The 27385-nt window shown below is 33.3% G+C and overlaps 1 protein-coding gene across 5 annotated transcripts in view; it reads right to left on the bottom strand.

Annotated features, from left to right (window-relative positions):
• TMEM232 (transmembrane protein 232) overlaps positions 1-27385 on the bottom strand; it is a 200454-nt gene that overhangs the window by 111998 nt on the left and 61071 nt on the right. For all 5 annotated transcript variants that reach the window (XM_078004470.1, XM_078004471.1, XM_078004472.1 and 2 more), the window contains 3 exons: positions 23414-23550; positions 1663-1774; positions 290-395 (listed from right to left, as the gene is read on the bottom strand). In XM_078004470.1, the coding sequence (XP_077860596.1) occupies positions 290-395; positions 1663-1774; positions 23414-23532 (337 nt within the window). In that variant the 5' untranslated portion in view covers positions 23533-23550. The remainder of the gene's footprint in view (positions 1-289; positions 396-1662; positions 1775-23413; positions 23551-27385) is intronic.

Consider the following 27385-nt stretch of genomic DNA (forward strand, 5'->3'; position numbering starts at 1 on the left):
ACTAAATGATATTTTATATTAGTTTTTAATTAGTTGCTAATTTTAGCAAAAAAGTAATAAAGACTATGCTGAGTAAAGTTTTGAAAATAATTTTATCACTAAAAAGCTAAGTAGTTAAAATCATATATTATAAATTACAAAATGAATTTTCAAAATAAAATGTATTTCGATAGAGTAGAAGAATTTCTTGTCTTCTGCACAATTTTTAAAAATTAAAGTTCTCAAATTATGCCTTCACTGATAATCTAGAAAATGCTTAGGATACCTAATAAGAATTTAAAGTACATACCATCTTGGATTTCCCCTTTGCATTGAGCCAGATATATTACTTCAATCCATGCAGCAGGAAGATGCACATGCTTCCCAGAGCCCAGGGTTTTGAGACCCAATTTTCTCTATTATGAGGAAGCATGAAAAAGACAAATCAAAATGTACATCTTTTATATATTTATTAATTTTTAACTCTTACTTGTGTTCCAAAAGTCATTCTATGAAGTTAATGCTCGGTGGCCAGAGTTGTATACAATTTTATATTTTTGCTTTTATTACTCAAATTTTTGGAGATTTTATGCAAACTGTATTAGTGCTAAGATGTAAAAAATGTTGATACTATAAGTAATACCATTAGCTATTTGCTGAAAATAATTCTCATTTTTTACTGTCTAGTGATTACTTCTAATTTTTCCCCAAGAGAATGCATTTTTTTTTATTTTATGAGGAAAAACACTGAAGAAATGTGATAAAACAGAAGCGAGTTTGATGCCAGTTTGCTGGAAAACCCTGGTTACTTCATTGTTGATGTGCAGAAGTTAATGAACACGAGGGAGATGATCAGGATTGCTCCACTTCCCTTATTGTGCCCACTCCTGGGACTGTTGCAGAGAACACTCGTTCAATTGGAGAAAAGTTCACTGATGAATGCACCTCCTGGCACCTGTCTGCATATACACGTATCAAAAGTATACTCTTTTTCCAATCCAATTTTTTTCAAAATGTTCAAATATATGGGCAGCCATGAACTGGAAAATAACAACCACTACAACACCACAAAAAAGGTGGCTTAATTTATGCACCAGTTTTGTGCAGCTTTTATTGAATGAATTATTCATATCAAAGCAAAATACGTGTGTTATTTCTCTGTAAAATTTAAACTGAATCCACTGTAGAAAAGGAAAAGCAAGGACTTACTTTACTTCCTGTTCTATTTTGATATCTATTTGGAAATTTGGGGATTAATGTCATATTCTTAAAGAATATATTTTTCACAATTCAGGTGAAGAATAGTTTGTTACAGAGAAAGAACAGAGTACTTCATGCGTATATATATGAAGGTTCAGAAAGGCCTTTTTCTCCTTTGAGACACAGTATATCTCAATTAACTTTTTAAGAAAAAAAAGAATTTTCATAATCAAAAATTTATTTGCCAGACTTAACATTTCGCTATGGGCTCCTGGACTGGTATATTTCCACAAAAATTTACAGGAGCTTTTATTATTTGGTTATAAGCTTTAACTTTAATTTGCATTAATATTTTAACTATCCCTACTTATAATTAAAGAAAGATGTATTCCTATTTTTTCTTACAATATTTTAGAATGTGTAATCATGTACCAACTAGAAAAGGAAGTTAACATGCTGAACAATCCAATGATATGCCATTACCTTACATCTGAGAATGATTTTTCTAGCTAGTTCCAACAATTCTTCCTTCTCTTTGGAATTTTGTGTTTGATTGAATCTCAAGATGAATTCTTTTGTGATTGAAAATGTTGGCCTAAATAAAACATTGAAAAATTAACATTCAAAAATTATAGCTATCATTTCCAAATTTCAATTAATCAACTTCCAGTGGCTATGTATAACTATATTCTAGAAAAAAATACTTTCTTAATAAAACCGTTTCACACAAAAAAAAATCAGTAAAAGATATATGCAAGCCTCCTGGATTGATCCTGTCATACTATTAGATTGAGAAACATAATTCCCATTTTTAAAGACCTTTGTGGCCCCTGAGAAAAAGTTTCTGAGATGACTGCTAGAAGTCTTGTTGGAATAAGCCTTCTTCAGATAAAATCCAGCATGGCTTCAATTATGTTGAAGGCTGATTAGTCTCCTCACATAAATCAGCATTGATTCATTTAAGTTAAACTTCTACTCCTTCTATGCAAGTGGAATCAGCCCAAACATGGTTGGATTTGAGGGAGCAAGGGAAGAAAGAAGTGTAAGTATAAAGTAATGTCAAAGAGGTAGCAAGTAGCCATATTAACTACATGAAATGGGAGACTACTGCAGGGTTTGAGAAGAGGCGTGGCACGATTTAACTTGAGCTTTAACCAATTTTCTCCAATGCTATATTAAGAATTAGCATGTAGGGAGGTGGGATGTAGCAAAAGGGGGAGCTTACATGTTGTTAGGTGAGACGTAGTAGTGGCTTGGATCAGGATTATAGAATATAAACAAGGAGAAGAGTTTAGATAATGGGTATGTCTTGACTTCAGCTCCAACCAGACTGGCCAATGAATCAGAAATTAGGCATGAGAGAAAGAAAGAAGTCGTGATTCAACTGAGTAACTAGAGGGTCTAAATTGCTATTTACTAAGATGGGGAAAACTGTTAGAGGAGTGGATGTGGGGTGAAGATAGAGAATAATTTTAGTATTGGACATGTTATGTTTGAGATTATCATGGCCATCCAAGTGGAGATGGAGTGTGAGCAGTTGGATATATGAGTTTGAATTTCAGGGAAAATTCAGACAAGATATATCAGTATTTGAGTCATTAGCATACACATGGAATTTAAAGTCTTATGAATTAAATGGATCCCATAGAGAAAATGTAGAGAGAGTATATGAGAATTTCAAAGAAAAGTAGGACAAATAAGTTGAAGGCGTATGCAAGAGAATAAGTGAAGTGATAATAAGGATGTACCACAAAATTGAAGATGGGCATGGGATCAAAGTGATATCAAAGGAATAGTGAACAGTAGAATCAATGAACTTTGTTTTTGTGAAGTAAAATTATTGTTGGAGTCATGCTATTAGAAAGAATAATCTGAAAAAATAAAACATTTTAAATTACTGTATTTACTGAAATAGAATTTACTAAATTTGTTGCTATCTGAGATAAAGAAAAAAATGAATAGAAATCAGATTTTGTCCCTGAGTAATTCACAGTCCTACTGAGGAGACAGATCTACTAAAAATAACAACAGTGCCACATGATCACAGGCTGAACAGAGGTAATGATAAGGTGTTCTGTACAGAGCAATTAATGAAATAACCCTTTAACTGCTATTTTTTAAATGGGCAGTTAAATATCAATCTTAAAATAAGCATTTATTAATTCATTTACTAAGAATTTATTGATGGTCTTCTATATATCAGGAACTAAGTTTTGCATTGGGGATACAGTAGCAAAAAAGACAAATAATTCAGCCTTAATGGAGCTTGCAGTACAATAGAGGAAGTGTTCACGTGTTAGAATATACAAAGTCTGTGATAATTGGGCATTTTGAAATAAGTAACCTCATCTTTGATTTCCTGATTTTCATTCCATTCTTGCTTTTGAAGATATTTGGTGAGCACTGGCTGAAAATTGTTTCTCAGTAGTCATCTGGGATAACATATTTTTTATCTATGTGAACCTACTCTACATAAAGTGTCCAAAATAGCTTTAATCTTCTCATTTGTATGAAGAGTTTGGAAGTTAAAAAAGATAGCCCCATCATCCATTTAATTTTTACAATATCATTAGGAATTATGTTTTTTAAAATATGAAAATAACAGTGCTGTTTTTAATAACCCAAACATTCAGAGATGCATAATGTAAAAGTTAATAGATTGCTTCCCAACACTACTGCCTCCAATTTGAACTGTCAAGATTAACAGCCAAGATTAATGACTTATTGTGTATCTTTACATATCTTTCTCAGTGCTCACAAACCAACCAACCTATATATACGCTTTACAAAAACTTCTGGGATGCAGCAAAAAGCAGTAATAAGAGAAAAGTTTATAACAATAAATACTCACATTACGCGGAGAAATAACTGGAAAAAAAAACAGCTTAACTTTATACCTCAAGGAACTATAAAAAGAATAATCCTAAAGTTTGCAGAAAGAAGGAAATAATAAATATTAAGAGTAGAAATAAATTAAAGAATAAAAAACTAAAAATCAACAAAACCAAGAGTTGTTTTCTTGAAAAAATAAACAAAATTGAAAAACCATTAGCTACAATAATCAAGAAAAAAGAGAGAAGTCAAATAAATAAAATCAGAAATGAAAGTGAAAACATTATAACAGATGCCTCAGAAACATAAGAAACTATTATGACCAATTATATACCAACAAATTGGATAACCTAGAATGAATAAATTCCTAGAAATTTACAAGCTACCAAAACTGAATCAAGATGAAATAGAAAGGCTAAACACACCAATAGAAAAACAAGATTAGATTAGTAATGAAAAACCTCCCAACAAAGAAAAGCCCAGGACCAGGTGGTTTCATGGTTGAATTCAACCAAACATTCAAAGATGAATTACTACCAACTCTCTTAAACTCTTGCAAAAAATACAAGTAGGAACGCTTCCAAACTCATTTTATGAGGCCAGCATCAACTTGATACTGAAACTATACAAAGACACTACAAGTAAAGAAAACTATAGGCCAAAATCCCTAGTGAATGTCAATGCAAAAATCATAAATAAAATACTAGCAAAGTAAATATAATAACAAATTAAAACAATTATACACCATGACCAAGTGAGATTTATCCCTGGAGTACAAGAATGGTTCAACATACGAAAATAAATCAGTGTAATATACCATATTACTGAAAAAAAAAGGGCCTTTCAACAGAGAAAAAACATTTGCCAAAGTTTAACTTCCATTCATGATTACAATTCTCAAGAAAACAGGTGTAAAAAGAATTTACTTCAATTTACTTTACACAATAAAGACCATCGTATCAAAAACCCACAGCCAATACCATAATCAATGAAAGAAAATGGAAAACTTTGCCTCTAAGACACAAGGGTGTCCCTTTCTACCACTTCTTTTCATCATCGTACTGCAAGTCTTAGCCAGAACAATTAAGTAAGAAAAAATAAATAAAAGGCATCCAAATTGGAAAAGAAGAAAATTATCTCTTCTTGCAAATGACATATATGTAGACATTCCTAGATAATCCACAAAAATCTCTTAGAACTAATAAATGAATTCAATAAAGTTGCAGGATAAAAAAGGGAACATACAATAATCAGTAACATTTCTATATATAAACAATGAACTATCCAAAAAAGGAAATGGAGAAAACAATCCCATTTATAATAGCAACAAAAATAATAACATACTAAGGAGTAAACTTATCAAAGAGGTGAAAGACCTGTACACTGAAAATTATAAAACATTGATAAAGCAATTTACAGAAAACACAGAAAAAAAGACCTGTAAAAAACAAAGAAGATATAGAAAGACATCCTGTGTTCATGGATTGGAAAACTCAGTATTGTTTAAATGTCCATATTACCCAAAGAGATCTACAGACTCAATTCAATTTCTATCAAATCCCAATAACATTCTTTACAGAAATAATAATAACATTCATATGGAACCACAAAGACCTTGAATAGCCAAAACAATCTTATGCAAGATGAACAAAGATGGAGGCATCACATTTCCTGACTTCAAAATATTACAAAGCCACAGCAATTAAACCAACATGGTACTGGCATTAAAAAAGTCCTAAAAGCCAATGGAGCAGAATTGAAAATCCAGAAATAAATCCATATATCTACAGTCAACTGATCTTTGACATGGGAAAGAATACACAATGAGGATAGGATAGTCTCTGAATACCCACATGCAGAAGAATGTAATTAGACCTTTATCCCACACCACATACAAAAATCAATTCAAAATGACTTAAAGACTTAAATGTAAGACCAGAAACTGTAAAACTATGAAAAGAATGCATAGGGAATATGCTTCTTGATACTGGTCTTCACAATAATTTCTCGGCTATGAACCCAAAAGCAAAACTAGACAAGTGGGATTGCATCAAACTAAAAATCTTGTGCACAGTATAAAAACAATCAACAGAGTGAACAGGCAATCTATGGATTGATAGAAAATACTTGCAAACCATGTATCTGTAAAGGTGCTAATATCCAGAATATATAAGAAACCAAAATCAATAGCCAAAAAGAAATGACCTGATTAAAAAATGTACAGAGGACCTGAATTGATATTTCTTAAAAGAACACATATGGATGGCCAACAGGCATGTGAAAAGGTTTTGTGTTTTTTTCTTCTTTTCTTCTTTTTTTTTTTTTTGTCTTTTTCAACTATTTTAAATGATCAGCATTTTAAAAAATATTTTACTACGGTATACTGGAAGTACAAGTTGTATAGAGACTTCCAGAGAGTTATAATTCATTTTATGCATTTTTTTTGCAAATTTGCCTACAAAAAAGTGCACTATAACAACATTGACTTTGTGTGCAAGCACTGTATGTGTACAAAAAAATGCTAAAACTTTCTCAGTAAATGAAGACATGTCCTTTTTGTACAGCTGCATTTGTGAAAGATAAAATATATTGAGATGTTGGTTCTTTTAGGTTACTGTGCATGTGGTGTTGACCCATCACAGTTTGTGCCAATCTTGTCAAGACTTACGTTGTTCATCAAAGAATGTCAGATGACCACAGTTATAAATTTGGGTGGACACAATTACCAACCACAGTAATATGCACTTACACATGTCCTTTTGTCCAATTTTTATGAATATGGTTTGTCACTCATAACCGTTATAACTATGCAGTGGTCATTAATATACCTCTTTATGCTTGCAAAAATAGGTATGTTATTATTGCTTATTTTGTGTAAAGTGGCCTATGAAGATTTTTGTCATATTTTTATATGTTTCACATATAAATCTCCTTTTAAAAATGTAAATAAATATCACTTAAAGAATTTTCAAAATATTTCACAGAATTATATTTTTGGGATTTTCATCCTTCCAGACTACAACAGTCAGCTCCTAAAGTTCAATTGATCCTAATATGCAGAATATAGATGTACTTCAACAAATCCAATAATTCCTTTATTGATTGACATTTCACATTACTTCCTATAAAATGTTAGTTGTGCTAACCAATGCAGTAATAGTAATCATCATCATAAAAAGAGCCTTATACTGACCTGACATTCAACAGGTGCACTTCTGTTTTATCAACCCTCACACTATATCTATAGTTAAATATTTTGGTTACCACCTCTGCTTATAAATACATTATACATATGATTACTTTATTACTATAAGACTGCATCTTCCAAAAACTGAATTAGAAAGTATAAGAGAATGAAAAGGCAAAATTTTAAGTGGTAGAACAAATTTTCAACATGTAATTGATAAAGGGCTCATACACAAAACATACAAAGAACTCCCAATAAATAGAAACATGGAGAAAAGTCTTAAAAAGGTAATTCACAAATGAAGAAATCCAAGTGGCCAATAAATATGGAAATAATCTTCAAGATAATAAATAGGGAAATCCAAATTAAAACCAAAATTAGATGCTACTTCACATTCACCAGAAGGGTTAACACTTAAAAGAATGCCAATACCAGAAACTGAAGAGAATATGGAATAATAGAAATTCTCACAAACTGCGTCTGGTTGTGTAAATTGGTAAAACCACCAACTGGAAAAATAGTTGGGTGTTTTCTATCAAGATAATTCAAGACAGACATACAAACTGACTTAGCAATATCACAACTTTATATATGTACAATAGAAATATGTCCTATGTACCAGGGAACATGTATAAGAATGGTCCCAGCAACATTTTTCATAAGGGATAAAACATGGAATCAAACAACATTCTATCTTGTGAACCAAAAAGTATGGTATGTCTGTGAATAAAGGGTGAAGCAAAATGTTCTTTCTTTTTATAATGCATACATTTGAGCTTGGGTTATTTTCTAATTCCATTCCCCTAAGAACATAGGAAAAGTAGATGTCAGCTGTGTTACTGGGACAACCACTTATGGTAAGGAAAAAAAAAAAAACCTCCTGATTGACACATTATACCTAGACTGCTAATAAACTATAAATACGTTATTAGGAGAAACTTTGGGCTGTCCTAAGCGCATGTTCTTTGCAGGACTTTTTAAGTCATTGATTCCACTTTGGGACAAAGGATTCTAAGGTTATCTATCTATTATACTCAGCTCTCTAAGTCTCACATTCTTACACACACAGTTATTTGGAGTAGCTACAGAAGACTAGCTCCCATTTCTGTTCTGTTGAGAACTCTTTCAGAAAGTAAACAGTTACTGGTGTGCTGACATGCTCTTCCCTGTGCTGTATCCTGCTAAGTGAGGTCAGCAGTTAGTGTGGCCTATAATAATCATATTAGTCTGTCTAGTTGAGTTTGAAGGCCCAAAGGTAAGTATTCAATGTTAAGGGAATAAAAATAAACAAACTGCAACAATATAGATGATCTTACAAACATACAGCTAATCCAGACACAAAAGAATATACCCCCACAATATTACATTTATATAAAGCATAAAACTGTAAAGAAAAAGAAACTTTGAGAGAGTAAAAAAAGTTAAGGAGAGAAGACTTTTTAATTGGTTTATATGTTGATGAAGACAGCACTAGGATTTCTTTATTTAAAAGGGTTACATAAAAAGTTTCTGAAAGTTATTTTATTTCTTCACTTGGTCAATACACAAGTATTTGATTTATAATAATTCATTAATCATTATATTTATGTTCATATAGTCTTCTGTATGTGTGTTAGCATTTCACAGCAAAAAAATATGAGTGTTTATACTTTTAATTACAAGAGTATGCATGTATTTAATTATAGCAGATTAAAAAAATACTTTTTTTAAATACTTGAGGGAGAGACATTTGAGTTGAAATGAGAAAGAGACAGAAAGCAAGAGACAGAAAACAAAAGACTTAGAAAAACAAGAGTGGGGGAAGGAAGGAAGGGAGGGAGGGAGGGAGGAGGGAGGGAAAGAACAGAAAAGAAAGAGGTTAAGAGATCAAGGAGCAGGCTAGGGACAAGTTCTCTCAGGGTATTTAAACCATGGGGTAGAGTTTGTGTTTTACTCTGGATGTAATGGAAAGATATTACAGGGCTAAAATTGGAGCATGACACAATTTTATTAACATTCTTAAAACATTACTGAGACTGCTGTTCAGAGAACAAGGGGGTGAGAGCAGAAACAGGGGCACCAGTAGGAATGTGTGGCAGAATGACACGAATTCAAGCATGTTCACTTGGTTATGGGGTGGGGCAAGTGGTGGAGGCAGTGGAAATGAAGAAACTGTGCTTTAGGTCACATAATTACAAAGGGCCAGAAACTCACGCAAGTCTACCTCTAAAGCCTACAAAAATCTGCCCCATAATGTAATATTAATGTACCTGCCTTATAATCCTTGATGTAACTTTAGTTGCTTAAGTTTCTCTTTACTGTTGTATATAGAATTTGCTTAATGAAAATCTGGTGTTTGCTTTATATATACTGCTTGAAATGTATAAAATGTACTTTGTTTTACAAGAAGAAATAGGTTGACAGAGTTTAAGTATCACACTCAAAATTATATCTTGAAAGTAAACTGAGCCAAATTTGAAATGAACTGTCTGACTCAAAGTCTTTGCATTTAGCTGTCTTTCTAAGATCCCTAAGAATGATTTATAGTATAATAATGTGCAATTCATTCTTCTTTTAAAATAATAGTAAATTCAATTCAATTAGATTTCCTCATTACCAACCACAGACAACCCCCAAGCACACAAAACACACACACTATCCAGGGTTTCAAATACAAATTAAAATTACATTTTCTGAAATTAGATAGTTTACTTCAGCTTTTTCATAGGCTCTAGGGAAAGTATAGTTATGTCATTTTATTTCTAAAGCAAAATGCAGGCTTAGGATGAAAATAATATCTAATTCAATTTCTATGCTCAAACTACATTGTATAATAATTTTAGGTTTGTCAAACATTTGTCAGTATGGATTATGGCTTGTAATACATCATTGAAAACGTGGAAAGCTAATTATTTTTAACTTTCTATATAAATCCTGAGTCCTTTAATTGGTCTCCTACAGGTCATGTTAAATATTTAGTGAGAAATAAACATAGCTATTTTAACCAATTCCTGCCCATCACAATAGACATTATTGTAAAAATTAAAACTTATTTAGTGACATATATAACACCTGGTAAGAAGCAAAGGGAAACTTTTATAAAGTAAATACAGGCATTTCAAAAAACAGACTTCAGCTTTATGCATTCCAATATCTCTGAAATATCAAAGGATTTCACAAAGATAATCTAGTCTAAATATGTAAGAGCAGTCCTGTGGAACAGACAGTAAATAAAGATCATTCTAATTTTATTTATAAAATATTTATACTGATGTCTCCTGGTTAAATAGGCACTCCATCCAAACTGACTGTATTTACATTATCTGTGAATTCAGAACTTTTTTTAGCTGACAATTCATTTGTTCAATGACTATTTAATGAAAGCCACCTACAAAATATTTCGCTAGATACCATGAGTGCTAGAAGAGAAATCAGGTCTGGCCTCAGGCAGTTCCCATTCTGGGAGGGAAGTGAGACACTTCACAGTGATGCAACATAAGGAGATGTTCTTTAAAAAAGAAATAAAACTCTGTGGGAGTTTAGAAGTAGAGATCATGATTCCAGAACTCCCATGTCCTATAATCTTTGCTGAATCACTTAATCTGTGGGAGCTACAATTTTCCATCTGTAGAAATAGTGAAAAGATCTTGCAGAATTTTGGAAAGCATCAAATCAAGTCACACAGCCTAGTTCCTGGCATATATTCAGTGCTAGAAAACTGTTAGTTATAAGCATTACTCTTTTTGGTGAGATTCAGAAAAAGCTTCTTTGTGGAAATAGCAGGTGAGCCTTGAAGACTAGGCAGGAGATGGAAAGGGCAGAATAGCAGTTGTCCTTTCAAAGTTCTTTCTCTGCTTTTTCCTGGGCACATGATCACCTAGAATTTAGAGATTAGGTGGAGGTCAAGCTAAATCAAGTTGAAATCAATAGGTAAATCAATAGGGCTTGATGAATAATGGAATATGAGAAAAGAAATCATGATGCCAAGCACACAGATAAACTCAATGTTTTTGGCCCACATGACTGGAAATAGGAAGATGACATCAAGAGAATTGGATGGGAGGAATCTGAGCAGATGATCTGTGCCATTCTGGACATAGGATGATTTACCTATGAGACATCCAAGTGGAAAGGTTTATAATCCAAAAGGACTTGTAAGTCAAGCATTAGGAATTGGATAAGATCTGGAAATAAAGATTTCAGATTCACCTACATATCAGTGATGATCAAAGTCTTAAAATTTCAAGAGGAAGAATACTAAGGAAAAAAATAATCAATCAAAGGAGTTTTTGTTTGGTAAATCCCAGAGTTAGGAAGCAAGAGGGAAAAAAGAAACAATAAATATAAGAGGAGATTTAGGAAAGTACTACAATGGAATTGAGATGTATATAAAATATGGGGTGCAAATTCCTTCTCTGAAAAGTGTTCACTTTTAACAGTCCCTGCTGCACTGGGGCCTAAGTTCTATATTAGTCCATATGACTTCATGTACCCTGGCCATTGCTGATTTTGTCACAGTAGACATGTGATGCCAGCTGGGCCAATTCAGTTCTCTAAGGATTTTAAATAAAACAATACTTTAATTGGTTGAGGTTAGAACTGAAAGGTTATGTAGAGCCAAACCCTGTGGCTTTTGCTGACAGCTTTTTCAAGACAGCAAATAACAAAGCACCTCCAATTTCAGACAGCTGCATGTTCACCATTTTAACCCCCAATCAACGTTTGCCAAATGATTAACTGATGTAAATCTAGAGTTTTTAATCCTTTTCAAGTTTATCATAGTGTACATGCAGACTATATCTGCCAAGCTGGCCATTTTATCTCCACGTGTGTTAAGAGTACTGAATGAGGGGGAAAGGCCTAGCTATACTTTCTGCTCTCAAGTTCCACAACAAAGCCTTATATCCTTATGTTAATTGTTTTGTTTTGTTTTTTTTTTGCTTGAGTTAGTTTGATTGTGTGCCTGTTTCATACAAACAAGTATCCTAGACTGAGATATCAAAGAATACATTAAAGATAAAGACAATGATGGCAAATGTACATCCACAGAAATATCAAGACTAAATACAAAAAGAAAACCATTAGAGTTAATATTTTAAAAGTCAGTGGAGATATTTTTAATTGAATTTTTATTTATAACTGACACCTAATAATTGTACATATTTATGGGATAAAATGTGATGTTTCAGTGCATGTGTACATAGCTTAATTATAAAATTGGGGTAATTGCCATATACATCACTTTCAATATTTATCATTTCTTTGTGGTAACAACATTGAAAGCCACCTCATCCCAGCTAGAATGGCTATTATCAAAAATAACAAATAGAAGAAAAGAGAACTCATACATTGTTGGTGGGAATGTAAGTTAGTACAGCCATGATGAATAACATATAGAGGTTTCTCAAAAACCTAAAAATAGAACTGCCATATAATCCAGCAATCCCATTACTGGGTATATATCCAAAGAAAATGTAATCAGTATGTGGAAGAGACATCTGTACACCCATGTTTATTGCAACACTATTCACAGTAACCAAGACATAGAATCAACCTATATGCCCATCTAATGATGAATGGATATATATCTGTGTGTGTGTGTGTGTGTGTGTGTGTGTGTGTGTGTGTGTGTGTGTGTGGTGGAATACTATAAAGTCATAAAACAGAATGAAATCCTGTCATTTGCAATAACATGAATGAACCTGGATAACACTATGTCACTACGTTAAAGCACAGAAGGATAAACACCACATGATCTCACTCATATGGAATCTTAAAAAGCTTATTTCATAGAATTAGAGAGTAGAATTGTTGTTACCAGAGGCTGGGGAGGGTCGAGGTTGCGGGGAACTGGGAGAGGTTGGTCAATGGGTACAAAGTTACAGTTAAGAAGAATTTGTTTTGGTGTTCTATTACACAGTAGGGTGACTATAGTAAATAACAGTGTATTGAATATTTCCAGATAGCTAGAAGAAAAGATTTTGAATGTTGTCACCACAAAGAAATATACATGTTTAAAGTGGTAGAGATCTTTAAGACAGCAATTTCATTACAGAAAAACAGAACCCAGATTTTAGGGTGCTAATCAATATATGGATTTTAAAAAGAAAAATATTAAATATTGACTACTCTTTTGATAAGTTTGGTACTATGAAAAGGTAAAAAAAAATGGAATTGATATATAAACTTCAAATAACAATTAATATGGTTTCTCCTAAGTATCAGAAGTAGCAGAAGAATAAAAGGAAGGTCTGCTCCTTTTGGTGTGTATATTACATTTGAATGTTTGAGGAATTCAGGGACAGATTTAATAATCTGAAGGGCATAAATAAAGAGCAGGTGATGTGAACACCTGCAGAAATTTATTCTATGAATACCTCCCCTGAATTTGTCATTTCTGACTCATTGGTTTGGGGTCTGGGCTTTTGAGTCAGACACTGGAAATATCCTCTGTCATCCTGATGCCTGCGTGATTGATTATAGCATCATCACATTATAGATATCCAAAGGCTTTATGGTATGAAACCAGAATACAGTCCTCATTTCATTTCTAAAAATACCTATGGTTTTACATGTTCTTTTATTGCCTTTGTGTTTCTTTAGATTTTACTTTTCTGTTTCAATCTTAGCAACTGTCTTAAGCTTTGAAATGCAAGCCCTCCTTCTTAGTAGCTTATAAGAATAAAGAGAACCCTAAACAGATTAGGGGAGAGGGGACTGTTGACACCCACCGAATTTTGAGCAGACAGCCATTTAGAAGAAAATTGAAGGCCGAAAATATTTTCAAGAGTAAAATCCTACTTCCTTTTCTAAATGATTGCTTTTATACTTGGAAACATTCTATTCTGCATTTGGTAACAGTCATTATCTTTTCAAGGTTGTCCGTAAGAAGCCCACTTAGAAACAACTAAGGTTCTCAAGTGTAATGTCATCTCTTGTGAAATGTAATTATTAATCCCAAAGAGGGTTAATTGGTAGGCAGAGGCAACAATACCCAAATTTATGTATTTAACTACCGAAGATGGACAAACTGCCTGCATTATTTGGCTTAAAAAAAAAAAAAGAGCTTCAAAGTTTATCTTCGTCATTAGCCAATGAAAGTAAAAGTAAATGAGTCTGATAGATTCATCTTAAAACCATGCATAAAAATTTCTTTTTGACAATGGGTTAATCTTCCACTGAAGCCACAACGAAATGTTTGATGAAAGCAAGGACATCACTTCTTGGGGAAGAGCTCACCAGAAATGTAAGGCAACAATACCTCAAACAAGGAAATGGAATAGAACCCTAGACATGCTTATCTTCTTCCCATAATATGTGTTTTTGCCAGAGAACTCTGTATGTCAGCTAGTTCGAGTGGAGATATAGGTGTTAGGAAAGGAGTCAAGTCTGAGTGACCAAAGCAGGTGTCAGTGGATAAATTAAGAATAATAATAATGATTGTAGTATAGTTTCTTTTAGGATTATCTGCATAAAGTATGTAGTATCTTGCAAGATCCCCTCTTCCTAACCTCAGGAAGCCACATAGAAGGCTACCTTGGCGTCTAGCAGAAAAAGAATGAGGATGGAAAAGAAAAAGAACTGTTGCTGAGAAGATTGGTCCTGACACAGATTTACACCCTAGACAAACATAGATTGTTGGCCAAGAAAACTCAGGCAGTGAATTTAGTTTCAGTTGTCCCAGGCTGGTACACTTACAGGTGCCTGGCAGAGAAGCTAATGCAAAGATTCTCTGGAGGAGGACACATTTATCTTAGTTCTCAAAAAACATGCAGAAATATTTTCCATCCAAAGGAAAGTGAGTAATTACAAGATACAAGGAAAAATATGGCAGAAATGAGAACAAGCAGAAACAACAAACCTACTAAGACTCCAGTCACTGAAATAATCAGACATATATTATAAAATTATCATGCTCATCCCACCACAGGCTTAAAAAGATCTGCGGGGAACCCGAAACGTTAAGTCTACATAACAGATTTGAGGAAAACTAAATAAATTAATAGAATGTAAGATATAATTTTTTAATTCAATGGATACATTTGAGAATGGGAAAATGAGTCACATGAAAGACAAATCGCAGATCAGAATAAATTGTTCAAAATACAGTAGAAAGTGATAAAAATTTGGAAAATAGAGAAGAAAGAATAAAAGATGTAACAGATTTAATGAGATGATCTCATACACATATATTCAATAGTCTCAGAAGGAGAGAAAAGAAAAAACGGGGTTGTCAATGCAATATATGTATAAACAATACCCAATAATTTTTCAGGAATGATGAAAGATACATCCATAGATTCAAAAAGTTCCATCAAATCTAAGTAAGATAATTTTTAACATTATATTCTGACACATCAGAGTAAAACTGAAGAAAACAGAAGACAATAAGAAACTTAAAATTGCCAGGTTTGGGGGGAAGGAAGCCAACATAATCTTAAAGAAATGACATTAAAATTTCAGCTAACTTCTCAACAGCAATAATGGAAACTGTAAGATAGTGAAATGATACCAACAATGTTCTAGAGGAAAAAAGAATAAAAGTAATAATTGCTCAAAGATATTTTACGTTTAGTTTTAAATATTTTTCAAGAATAAGAATAAAAAATATATTCAGACAAACAAAATATATATTCAGAGATTTTTGTTGTTGACAGTAAGGAAAATTCAAAATATCTTACAGCAGGCAAATAATAAACAAGTCCAGAAAGGAGGCCTAAGAAGAAAGAAGAGTTAAAAAGCAATGAAAATGGTAAACAGGAAATAAAAGAAAAAGGAACACTGATTACTTAAAATGGTAATAAACTTTAGTGGAGATAAATTATAAAACACATAAAGTAGAATACCAGATAAAGTTTGAGAAAAAATATTATACTTTTTAAAAAACAAACATACTTAGATTTACCTTTTGCTTTATTATTTTTTATTTTTCATGATTGTGGATACATAGTTGTACATATTTATGAGATATATGTGATATTTTGATACAAACATACAATATTTAATGATCAAATCAGGGTTAATTATAATATCCACCACCTCTAGTATTTATCATTTATTTGTGTTAGGAACATTGCAATATCACTCTTTTAGTAATTTTGAAATATACAATAAATTGTTGTTAAGTATAGCCACCCTATTACGCTCTTAAACACTAGATCTTATTCCTTCTATTTAACTGTATGTTGTCCCCATTAACCAACCTCTCTTCTTCCCCACCTCTTCAACCTTCCCAGCTTCTAGTAACCATCATTCTACTCTCTACCTTTATGAGATCAATTTATTTTAGAACACACATATGAGTGACAACAGCGGTATTTTTCTGTGCCTGAATTATTTTACTTAACATAATGTCTTCCTGTTCCACCAATGTTGTTGCAAGTGACAGGATTTGATTCTTTTATGGTTTAATAATATTCCATTGTGTACATATATCACATTTTCTTTACCGATTTATCATGCATGGAAACTTAGATTGATTCCACATCTTGGCTATTGTGACTAATGCTACAATTAATATGAGAAAACAGATATCTCTTTTATTGTTTCTTTTTTTGAGGTAGGGTCTTGCTCTGTGGCCCAGGCTAAAATGCAGTGCTGCAGTCTTTGCTCACTGCAATCTCTACCTCCAGGTCTCAAGTAATCCCCCCACCTCAGCTTCCTGGGTAGCTGGGACTACAAGTGCACACCAACATGCCTGGCTGATTTATTTATTTATTTTATTTATTTATTTTTTTCAGACAGAGTCTCTGTCGCCCAGGCTGGAGTGCAGTGGCGCCATCTCGGCTCACTACAAGCTCCACCTCCTGGGTCAGCAGCTGGGACTACAGGCGCCTGCCACCACGCCCGGCTTATTTTTTGTATTGAGCTAACACGGGGTTTCACCGTGTTAGCTAGGATGGTCTCGATCTCCTGACCTCGTGATCCGCCCACCTCCGCCTCCCAAAGTGCTGGGATTACAGATGTGAGCCACCGCGCCCAGCCACCTGGCTGATTTTTGTAATTTTTGTAGAGGCGGGTTTTGTCATGTTACCCAGACTGATCTCAAACTCCTGGGCTCAAGCAATCCACTCAACTGAGCCTCCCAAAATGCTGGGATAACGGGTTCCCAGCACGCCACCCTGCCCAGCCCAGATAGCTCTTTAATCTGCTAATTTCCCTTCTTTTGGACACATATCCAGCAGTGGGATTATGGGATGATATGACAATTCTATTTTTGGTTTTCTGAGGAACCTCCATCCTGTTTTCCATAATGGTTATGCTAATTTACATTCCCACCAACCGTGTAGGAGCATTCCTCTTTCTCCATATCCTCACCAGCATCCATTACTGTCTTTCTAATAAACGCCAGTTTAGTTGGGGTGAGATAATATATCATTGTGGGTTTAGTTTACATTTCTCTGATGATTAGTGATTTTGAGAATTTTTTCATGTATCTGTTGGCCATTTGTATGTCTTTTTTTTTTTTTTTTTTTTTTTTTTTTTGAGACAGAGTCTTGCTCTGTAGCCCAGGCTGGAGAGCAGTGGTGCGATCACGGCTCACTGCAAGCTCCGCCTCCCGGGTTCACACCATTCTCCTGCCTCAGCCTCCCAAGTAGCCGGAACTACAGGCGCCGGCCACCACGCCCGGCTAATTTTTTGTATTTTTAGTAGAGACGGGGTTTCACCGTGTTCGCCAGGATGGTCTCCATTTCCTGACCTCATGATCCGCCGGCCTCGGCCTCTCACAGTGCTGGGATTACAGGCATGTGCCACCGCGCCCAGCTTGTATGTCTTTTTTTGAGAAATGTCTACTCAGATCTGTTGCCCATATTTCAATTAGATGATTTGGGATATTGTTATTAGGGTGTTTGAGTTCTTTATATATTCTGGTTAATAGTCCCTTGTCAGTCAAATGTTTAGAATATTCCTTTTAAGTCAATACGGAGACAAAAATATTCAGAATTAATAAGGAAATTTAGCAATATTTGTGTGTGTAAAATCAATATATAAAAATTTACTTCTTTTTCTGGTAAAAAAAAAAGTTAGAAAATACAAATTTTAGAAATCTATATATGCATATAATCTATAAATGGCATCAAAAATACTAAATACATAGAAATAAATCTAACAATGCCTCTGTGAACGATACTGCTATGAGAATGATGGACAATACCCATATGAAAAAAGAAGTAAAACTGTATTAAGAAAATTTTATAAATAACTAATAAATGAAGAGATATACCATGTTTATAAATTAGAATATAGTTATGATAAAGATGTTTTCTCCCCAAATTGATATATAGATTCTGAAAAATACAATTAAAAACTCCCTGCAATTTTTTGAAAAGAAAAATTATGACAAGCTGGTTTCAAAATTAATGTGCAAGATACCACTGAAGAAAAACAAGTTTGGAAAAATCTATCATATTGACTATTAAATGTTATTACCAAACCATAGTAATTAAGGCAGTGTGATGTTGGTGTGGAATTAGACAAATGGGCCAGTGAAGCAGAATATAGAGCAGTTAAGCATATCAATTACATGTGAACGCATGAGTTATACAATAATTGTACTACAGAAATAGTGGAGAAAGGATTTTTTCCTTTTGTGGTATTGATGAATTGACTATGCACATTTTAAAAAGAAAATCAGACTTGTGTTTAATATTATTTATAAAAATTTCCACATAGATTACAGACATGAAAGAGAAAACAATAAAGTTTTTAGAAAATAATATACAAGACTATCTACATGATCTTGTGGTTGGGAAAGATTTTTTTAACCAAAATACAGGGAAAAAAAAGGCTAATCCTAAAAGATTGAGATATCTCACTTTATAAAAATTACTATGTTCTAGTCACTAAATTTTATATACATATCCTCTGACCCAGCAATTCCACTCATAAGTCTGTACATTAAGATGTCTGTGTGTGTGTGTGTGTGTGTGTGTGTATTTTTTTTTTTTCAGATACTTTTGGAGACCCATAGAAAGCATCAAGTAAATTTTTTAAAATAATAAATCAAAAATTATACTTAGCTGGGCACAATGGCTCACATCTATAACCCAGAATTTTTGGAGGCTGAGGGGTGAGGACCATTTGAGGTCAGGAGTTTGAAACTAGCCTCAGCAATGAAGCAAATTGCCCATACGGGAATGTATGAAACATTGTTCATAATAACCATGAACTGAAAATAATTGAAATGTCCAAAATTAACAGAATTAATGGATAATTTTCAGTATGTTAATAAAATGCAACAGTGAAATGAAAAACAAACAATAAAAATGACATAGCTACACTCAACAACATTAATGAATCTTAAAAACATAATAACTATAACAATTTTTAAGACTTCCATGTAAGTAAAGGCACAACTAAAACAAAGTTAAAGGATAAGGCATACCTTGGGAGAATTTACAATAAATATTTAATAATACCAACATATTAATAAGAATAAGACAACACATAGAAGTAATTCTAACAGCAACAAACATAAAAAGATAGTCACATAGTTATTAGGGAATCTTAGAAAATTCGTTATAAGTGTCACTTTTGACCTATTTTACTGTCAAAAATTAAGAAATCTAAGACAATACCCATATAAAAATAAAAACACTAAAACTGTATTGAGAAAATTTTTATAAATAAATAAATGAAGAGATATGCCATGTTTCTAAATTATAATATGGTTATAATAAAGATGTTAAGTCTCCCCAAACTGATCTGTTAGGTGTTGGTGAAGACAAGGGGAAGTGATCCTCTCATACTCTTATAGACTGGGGAAGGAAATATGTGTCTGTGTGTGTGTGTATGTATTTTTTTTTCAGATGCTTTTGGAGACCCATAGAAAGCATCAAGTAAATTTTTTAAAATAATAAATCAAAAATTATACTTAGCTGGGCACAATGGCTCACATCTATAACCCAGAATTTTTGGAGGCTGAGGGGTGAGGACCATTTGAGGTCAGGAGTTTGAAACTAGCCTCAGCAACGAAGCGAATTCCATCTCTACAAAAAAAACTTTTTTCTTTATCCAGGTATGGTTACATGTGCCTGTGATTCTAGCTACTCCAGAAGCTGAAGCAGGAGGCTCTCTTGAGCCCAGGAATTCGAGGTTGCAGTGAGCTACGATTGTGCCACTGCACTCCAGCCTGGGACATAGAGTAAGACCCTGTCTGTAAAAGTAAAAATATAAAAAAAAGAAACACTTGCACACATACACAAGGAGAAATATGCAATGATTTTCACTATGGCATTGATTTTGTTGTCAAAAATTTGGAAAATAATAAATAAGGAAAATTTATTATATTAGAATTTCTCAGCCATTAAAATGGAGAAAATACATAATTATCCATATGGATTAAAGTTAAAATGCAGCATTTTTAAAAAAACTAAGTCACAGAAAAATGTATTAGGTAGAATTACATTAATAAATGTGAAAAATACAATTTCATATTCATGTATATTAAAGTAGAAAAATGAACTGGAATGATACATGCCACAATTACTATAGTCGAAAGCACATAGGGTTAAACAGCTGAAACTGTAGTTCTTGAAGTGTTCTTTATTCAAGAAAAATATTTGAAACAAATGTAACAATATGTGTCTCAGGCTACTGGGGCTTCTATAACAAAACAGTGTAAACTGGGTGACTTAAACATTTTATTTTTTCATGTTCCAGAAGCTGGGAAATCCAAGATAGGGTGCCAGCATGGGCTGGTATTGGTGAGGGCTGTGTTCTTGGCTTGCAGACAGCTGCCTTCTTGCTGCAACCTCACACAGAGGAGAGAGTAAGTGCTGGTAGCTCTTCCTTTTCTTGTAAAGACACTAATCCCATCATGAGAACTCCACCATCATGACCTCATCTATGCCCAACTACCTCCCAAAGGCCACACTTCCTAATACCATCAAACTGCATTACAATTTCACTTTGTTAACTCCAGGGCTTTTCAAATTTGTTTAAATGAAGAACCTAAACCCCTCCTTTTTAGCATAATATCTATTACGATCTGGTTTGCCATGAGATCACACTCTCTTCTTTGTGAATTACAGCGGCCATAATACACATTGAGGTTGGGACTTCAACATATGAATTGTGTGGGGACACAAACATTCAGCCCATAACAATATGCCAACATCTTAAATTCTATGGCATGTATGCCATTATACATTTCTAAGTTTTCAGCAATTTCTTAAAACTTAAAAATCACATATAATTTTTAAGAAATTTTGATCTATTAACAACACATTTTGATCTAGCAAGTTATTTTTCCTAATAAAAATTTGGACATTGAACAGAAATTAATAATACTTAAAACGTGTTCCATGAGTTCATTCTGATGAAGCAGGTTGTATAGGTAGTGGTGGCAAGGCTAGCTCTGTCTCTGTATTAGTCCATTCTCACACTGCTACAGAGATACCACTTGAGACTGGGTAATTTATAAACAAAAGAGGTTTAATTGACTCACAGTTCCGCATGGCTGGGGAGGCCTCAGGAGATTTACAATCATGGCGGAAGGGGAAGCAAGGCATCTCTTACATGGTGGCAGAAGAGAGTGCGAAGGAGGAAGCACTAGACACTTACCAAACAACCAGATTGCATGAGGACTCACTTACTATCATGAGAGCAGCCAAGGGGAAATCCATCCCTGTGATCCAATCACCTCCCACCAGGTCCCTCATTTGACACATGGGGATTATAATTCAAGATGATATTCGAATGGGGACACAGAGCCAAACTGTATCAGTCCCCCTAATGCGGACTTATACTACACATGAGCATATTTTAAAACTGAGCCAGGCACAGTGGCTCATGACTGTAATTCCAACATTTTGGGAGGAAAAGGAGTGCCGATCACTTGAGGCCAGGAGTTCAAGACCAGACTGGGCAACAAAGCATGACCCCATCTCCACAAAAAAAAAAAAAAAAAAAATTAAAATTAGCCAGCCATACTGGCATGTGCCCATGGTGCCAGTTGCTCAGGAGCCTGAGGCAGGAGGATCACTTGAGCCCAGGATTATAGTAAGCTATAGGTTATAATAAGGTTATAGTAAGCTATAATCACACCACTGCATTCCAGCCTGGGTGACCCTGTCTCTAAAAATAAATAAATAAATAAATAAACAAATAAAAAAGCTGAGAACTTTTGGAGTAAAGAAAACAGTTGTGCTTTGTTAAATCCAGGGCTTTTGAAATTTGTTTACATGAAGAATCTAACCTGCTCCTTTCTAGCATAGTATCTATTACTATCTGGTAGGCTGAAAAAGATTATACTCCATTCTTGGTGAATTGTGGTATCCATAATACACATTTGATATAATCAGTTTAATCATTGTATACTAGTTTCTGTTTCAATTTTTTCTTATAAACATTTCTATTGTATTCTACTATTCAGATACATTTAATTGACTTGATCATTCCATTATAAAGCATTTGCTATTTTCAATTTTTAAATTAATTAAAACTACTCTGAACATTTTAATACAAATTATTTTTCCGCTGTTTATCTATATCCTATTAGTAACAGAACGATCTAGTCACGGTTTGTATATTTAGGTTCTGTTGCTTTTTATTTGTAGCATCCTTCACCATTTAGACGCACTGACCAGTTTTACATATTTCTTCAGCATATTATGTTTATATGACTAATAGCAAAACCATTCAGTTTTTTAATGATACACTTTGACTTTTATTTTCTTCTCTCTAGGATTCTAGGTGGATAACAACTTTTCCTGCCACTTTTTTTACAGTATGGATCACTATGGTATTGGGACAAGGATACCACAGAAAACAACTAGAAAAAGTACATTATTTGTGACTGTAAAGTCTTTGTGACAGTTCTTTCAAATTGCTCTTGCACTCGTTGTAGAAACTTTATCCCAAGGAAATAATTTGAAATATTTCAAAATAGAAAAACATTCTATTTTGTCTAAATTTGAAATATCAAAGATCTTAGACCTAAATAGAATGCTTCATGATACAGGAGTTATCAAATATTTTCTCATGAAATCTATGCATTATTATGACAAATTAAGAAAACATATGAGTATAGATAATTATTTCAAACAAAAAGTATAGAATTCAAAAGTTTAGAAAGCATATAATTGTAATAAACAAGGCTATTAAAAAACAATAAACTTTAAAATTTTAATCTTTGGTTAGAGAACTATGGGTGAATTTTTATTTTTCACAGTTTTCCATATTTTCTAAATTCTCTACAATACATATGGGTCCTATAATTATTTTCTAGCTTACCTTGATTTATGACTCCTTTCTCCACTTAAATGTTGAAAATTTAATTTCCAGAGCTCTTCATGATAAGGGGAAGATATGCCTCCATATGTATTAATCATAGGTGATTTGTTAACAGGCATATTCACCAATCATAAATTCTAAAAAGAATATTAAATGTATGTTAGCATACAAATGTACTCATAGTAGCAAATAATATGTTATGCAAATTCATTATTTTTGGAAAAGAATAGCAAGAACTAAAGTTAGGCTTAAGAATAATTCTATACTAAGGAAGAATTTAAATAAATAAGTAAACTATAAGGATATTATGGAAATAAGGACAAAAAGTTACTATTACAAGTGTATCCATCTATATAGCTAGTCTTTATTATGCTTTAGCAGTTTTATCAGCAAAATCATTGAAAGAGCAGCATGGCACGGTAGCTAAGAGAATAGGCTATACAACCAGACTAAGTGCTCTGTGCCGCAGTTTCCTCACTTGTAAAATGAGAATAGTATTTCCTCATAGAGTTCCTGTGAGAAATAAATAGTTCAATACATGTAAATTGCTTAGAATGAGCCTAGTATATAGGAAACTTTATGTAATCACTTGTGATCATATCACTGTTGTCTGTTCTTTAAAGTTTCTTGTAAACTCCTTTTCATGTCTCCTGTCTTTTTGTCATTTAGATAGTTAGTGCTTTCTCTGCTTGTTTTTTACACCCAGAAATTTTTTCCTTTTGATTCATATCTGAGTATATTCTATGAGTGCATAACCAAAACTAAGACATCCTATTTGTGTTTAGTGGAGTTTTAGTCAGCAAAATGAAGTAATGAAATGGGTAGTCATATCTATACTGCATTTTTTGTCTTTCATTTTTTAAATAGCTACATTTAAAAATTGATCATTAGATCAGTCAAAGTTTTGGTAGGAAATGTAGCGCACACTCAAATAGGGTACCTGAATGAAGGAATTCTTTCCAAAGACATGGGCAGAGCTATAAAACAAGATGGTTGTGTTCTCAGGGACAGAACAAAATAAACTGTTATCACTCTTAGGGCTGAAGAGGAAGATAGACCAAGACAGAATAACTATTGAGGAGATGTGCTTAATAAAAAGCTTTGGCCTTTAAGAGAGAAATGCAGTCAAACTGTGGTTGCCCTCTAAGAGGGAGCCTGGAGGATAGAAACTCCAATCTCAGTCTCCTTGCATGCTCCACTTTAGTCATCTGCCTGTGCTACCCATTTGCCAAACCAAACTAGAAGCCAGAAAGTACAGGGGCGAAGTGAAGAAGAATGGGAAGCAGATCTGAGCGGCAATGGGAAAATATCCAGCAAAAGATGGGTCATAGACACAAAATGTCATTGTCTATTGCTATTGATATATAGCAAGATCTGCTTCTAATAATCCACACTCATCAGAATATAAAACAAATGGTTTTTTTTTAAGTCAGCAGCTGTGCTGAGCTATATACACGAGTGCCATCCAGACTGGGTCTAACTAATGTAAAACAAAAGTTATTCCCAAGCAGGATTAATATTTTCAGACATTTATTTTTCTTTAACAGCTAACAAAATCACACTGGGCATTTCTACCTTAAAATGCACTCAGGAAAATAACAAATTCAATTATCAATAAAAATGCATCATAAGGTACAGCTAAGCACATGCAGCCTAAAAGAACAATACTCAATAAGTAGGAATTGCAAAGGGAGATAATTTGATAAATCTAGTAAAAAATTTTGCAAATTTGACAAGTGCTTATTGTGAATTATAAAAAATTATGAAGGTAAGGTGTTTAACTAAAGATAAATTATAAAAAATTATGAAGGTAAGACGTTTCTTTTAAGGAAAAGAAAACATCTTCAAAAGAAGACCAAAAGAAACTCATGAGGCTATAAAAGCAAGCCCACCAAAGACTTCATGACTAAAACATCAAAAGCTATGAACAGATACTTCTCAAAAGAAGACATATATGAGGCCAACAAACATATGAAAAAAAGCTCATCATCGCGGTCATTAGAGAAATGCAAATCAAAACCCCAATGAGATACTATCTCATGCCAGTTAGAATGGTGATCATTAAAAAGTCAGGAAACAACAGATGCTGGAGAGGATGTGGAGAAATAAGAATGCTTTTACACTGTTGGTGGAAGTGTAAATTAGCTCAACCATTGTGGAAGACAGTGTGGTGATTCCTCAAGGATTTAGAACCAGAAATACCATTGGACCCAGCCATCCAATTACTGAGTATATACCCAAAGGATTATAAATCATTCTACTAAAAAGACACATGCACATGTATGTTTATTGTAGCACTATTCACAATAGCAAAGACTTGGAACCGACCCAAATGCCTATCAATGATAGATTGGATAAAGAAAATGTGACACATATACACCATGGAATACCATGCAGACATAAAAAGGATGAGTTCATGTCCTTTGCAGGGACATGAATGAAGCTGGAAACCATCATTCTCAGCAAACTAACACAGGAACAGAACCAAACACCGCATGTTCTCACTCATAAATGGGAGTTGAACACTGAGAACACATGGATACAGGGAGGGGAACATCACACACCAAGGTCAGTCATGGGGTGGGGGGCAAGGGGGGGATAGCATTAGGAGAAATACCTAATGTAGACGATGGGTTGATGGGTGCAGCAAATCACCATGGCATGTATATACCTATGTTAACAAACCTGCATGTTCTGCACATGTATCCCAAAACTTAAAGTATAATAAAAACACAAAACATTGCATATATCAGAAATATCTAGAAATATAAATTTGTGTTAGACACACTCTTAGATAAATTAGTTTAAAGAGTTTAATGCCAAATGAATGGAAAAGAAAAAAATACACGCCATCAAGAAAGAAAAAAAGAAATTGAAGGGAAATTGAAGGCTAAAACTGGTTTTCATGTACATTATGTTAGGCAAATTGATCTGTAGCTTTTGGCTATTTCCTGAGATATTTCACAGAGTTGGTTATAATTAATCACATTTTTTGATTTTCAAGAAGTTAGAAACTATTTCATATATTATCTTTTAATCACTGAACTTATTGTCCAATGATTCCTCACATCTGCTGCTAATAGTGGTAGATATTTGCACTTTCTGCTCAACATGTAAGTTCCACAATGCCCTGTTAAAGAAACTTCTCCAGTGGGATGGGATAAAAACATCAAAAATGTAAGTTTCTAAATGCTTACTCTAAATTTCTGGCTTATTTTAGCAGTACTGGTAAAAGTATTTAACCAACACAAGTTTGTAAACCACTATTTGAGTAGTGTTGTGATATACAAGAGAGACAATTTGTGCCCTCTAATATATTTTATTACTTAGGATTGCTTTTGATTAAGAGTAATGGGAAAAAATAGCCAAACAACTTCAAATTTCCAGAAAGAAAAAAAATTAATGCCTCCAGAAATATTTTGCATAGAGATGTTGGAATTAAATCCTCAGTAAAGTAAATAAACAAATAAAAAGTTTCAAAATAACCCCCCCCCGCTAAAAATAAAAATAGAGAATCTGAAATTGTCATCAACTTTCAGGAAAATATTAGTTCTTTTCTAAAGATATTCTTCATCAAATTCCCAGTACATCCCAAAGCTTGGAGCTATCAACAAAAGAATTTAGTATTATTGCTATTATTATTGTTATTGCATGTACAACAGGGCCACATTGCATTGTGCATTATTTTAAGATTTGTTTTCCAACTCCAATACAAACTACAAAATATCTGAGAAAATGTAAGCATTTAATTTTTACATGTTATTTTGCAATTATTCTAATTTACATCAAGTCTGTTTTTTAACCCACTTTTAACATAACTAGCTAAACCAGCAAAGTAAAAAATCGTCATTTTATTCTAATTTGATGATGACAAAATAAACTTTACTAGACCTTTCTTGGTCAAGAAAAAACAATAGTCAAGAAGCAGGAATGTGAAAAGGAGTTAATTTGAGAAATGTAGTAATAAATGTA

The sequence above is a fragment of the Macaca mulatta genome, chromosome 6 (genome assembly GCF_049350105.2).
Source record: "Macaca mulatta isolate MMU2019108-1 chromosome 6, T2T-MMU8v2.0, whole genome shotgun sequence".
Taxonomy (NCBI): Eukaryota; Metazoa; Chordata; class Mammalia; order Primates; family Cercopithecidae; genus Macaca; species Macaca mulatta.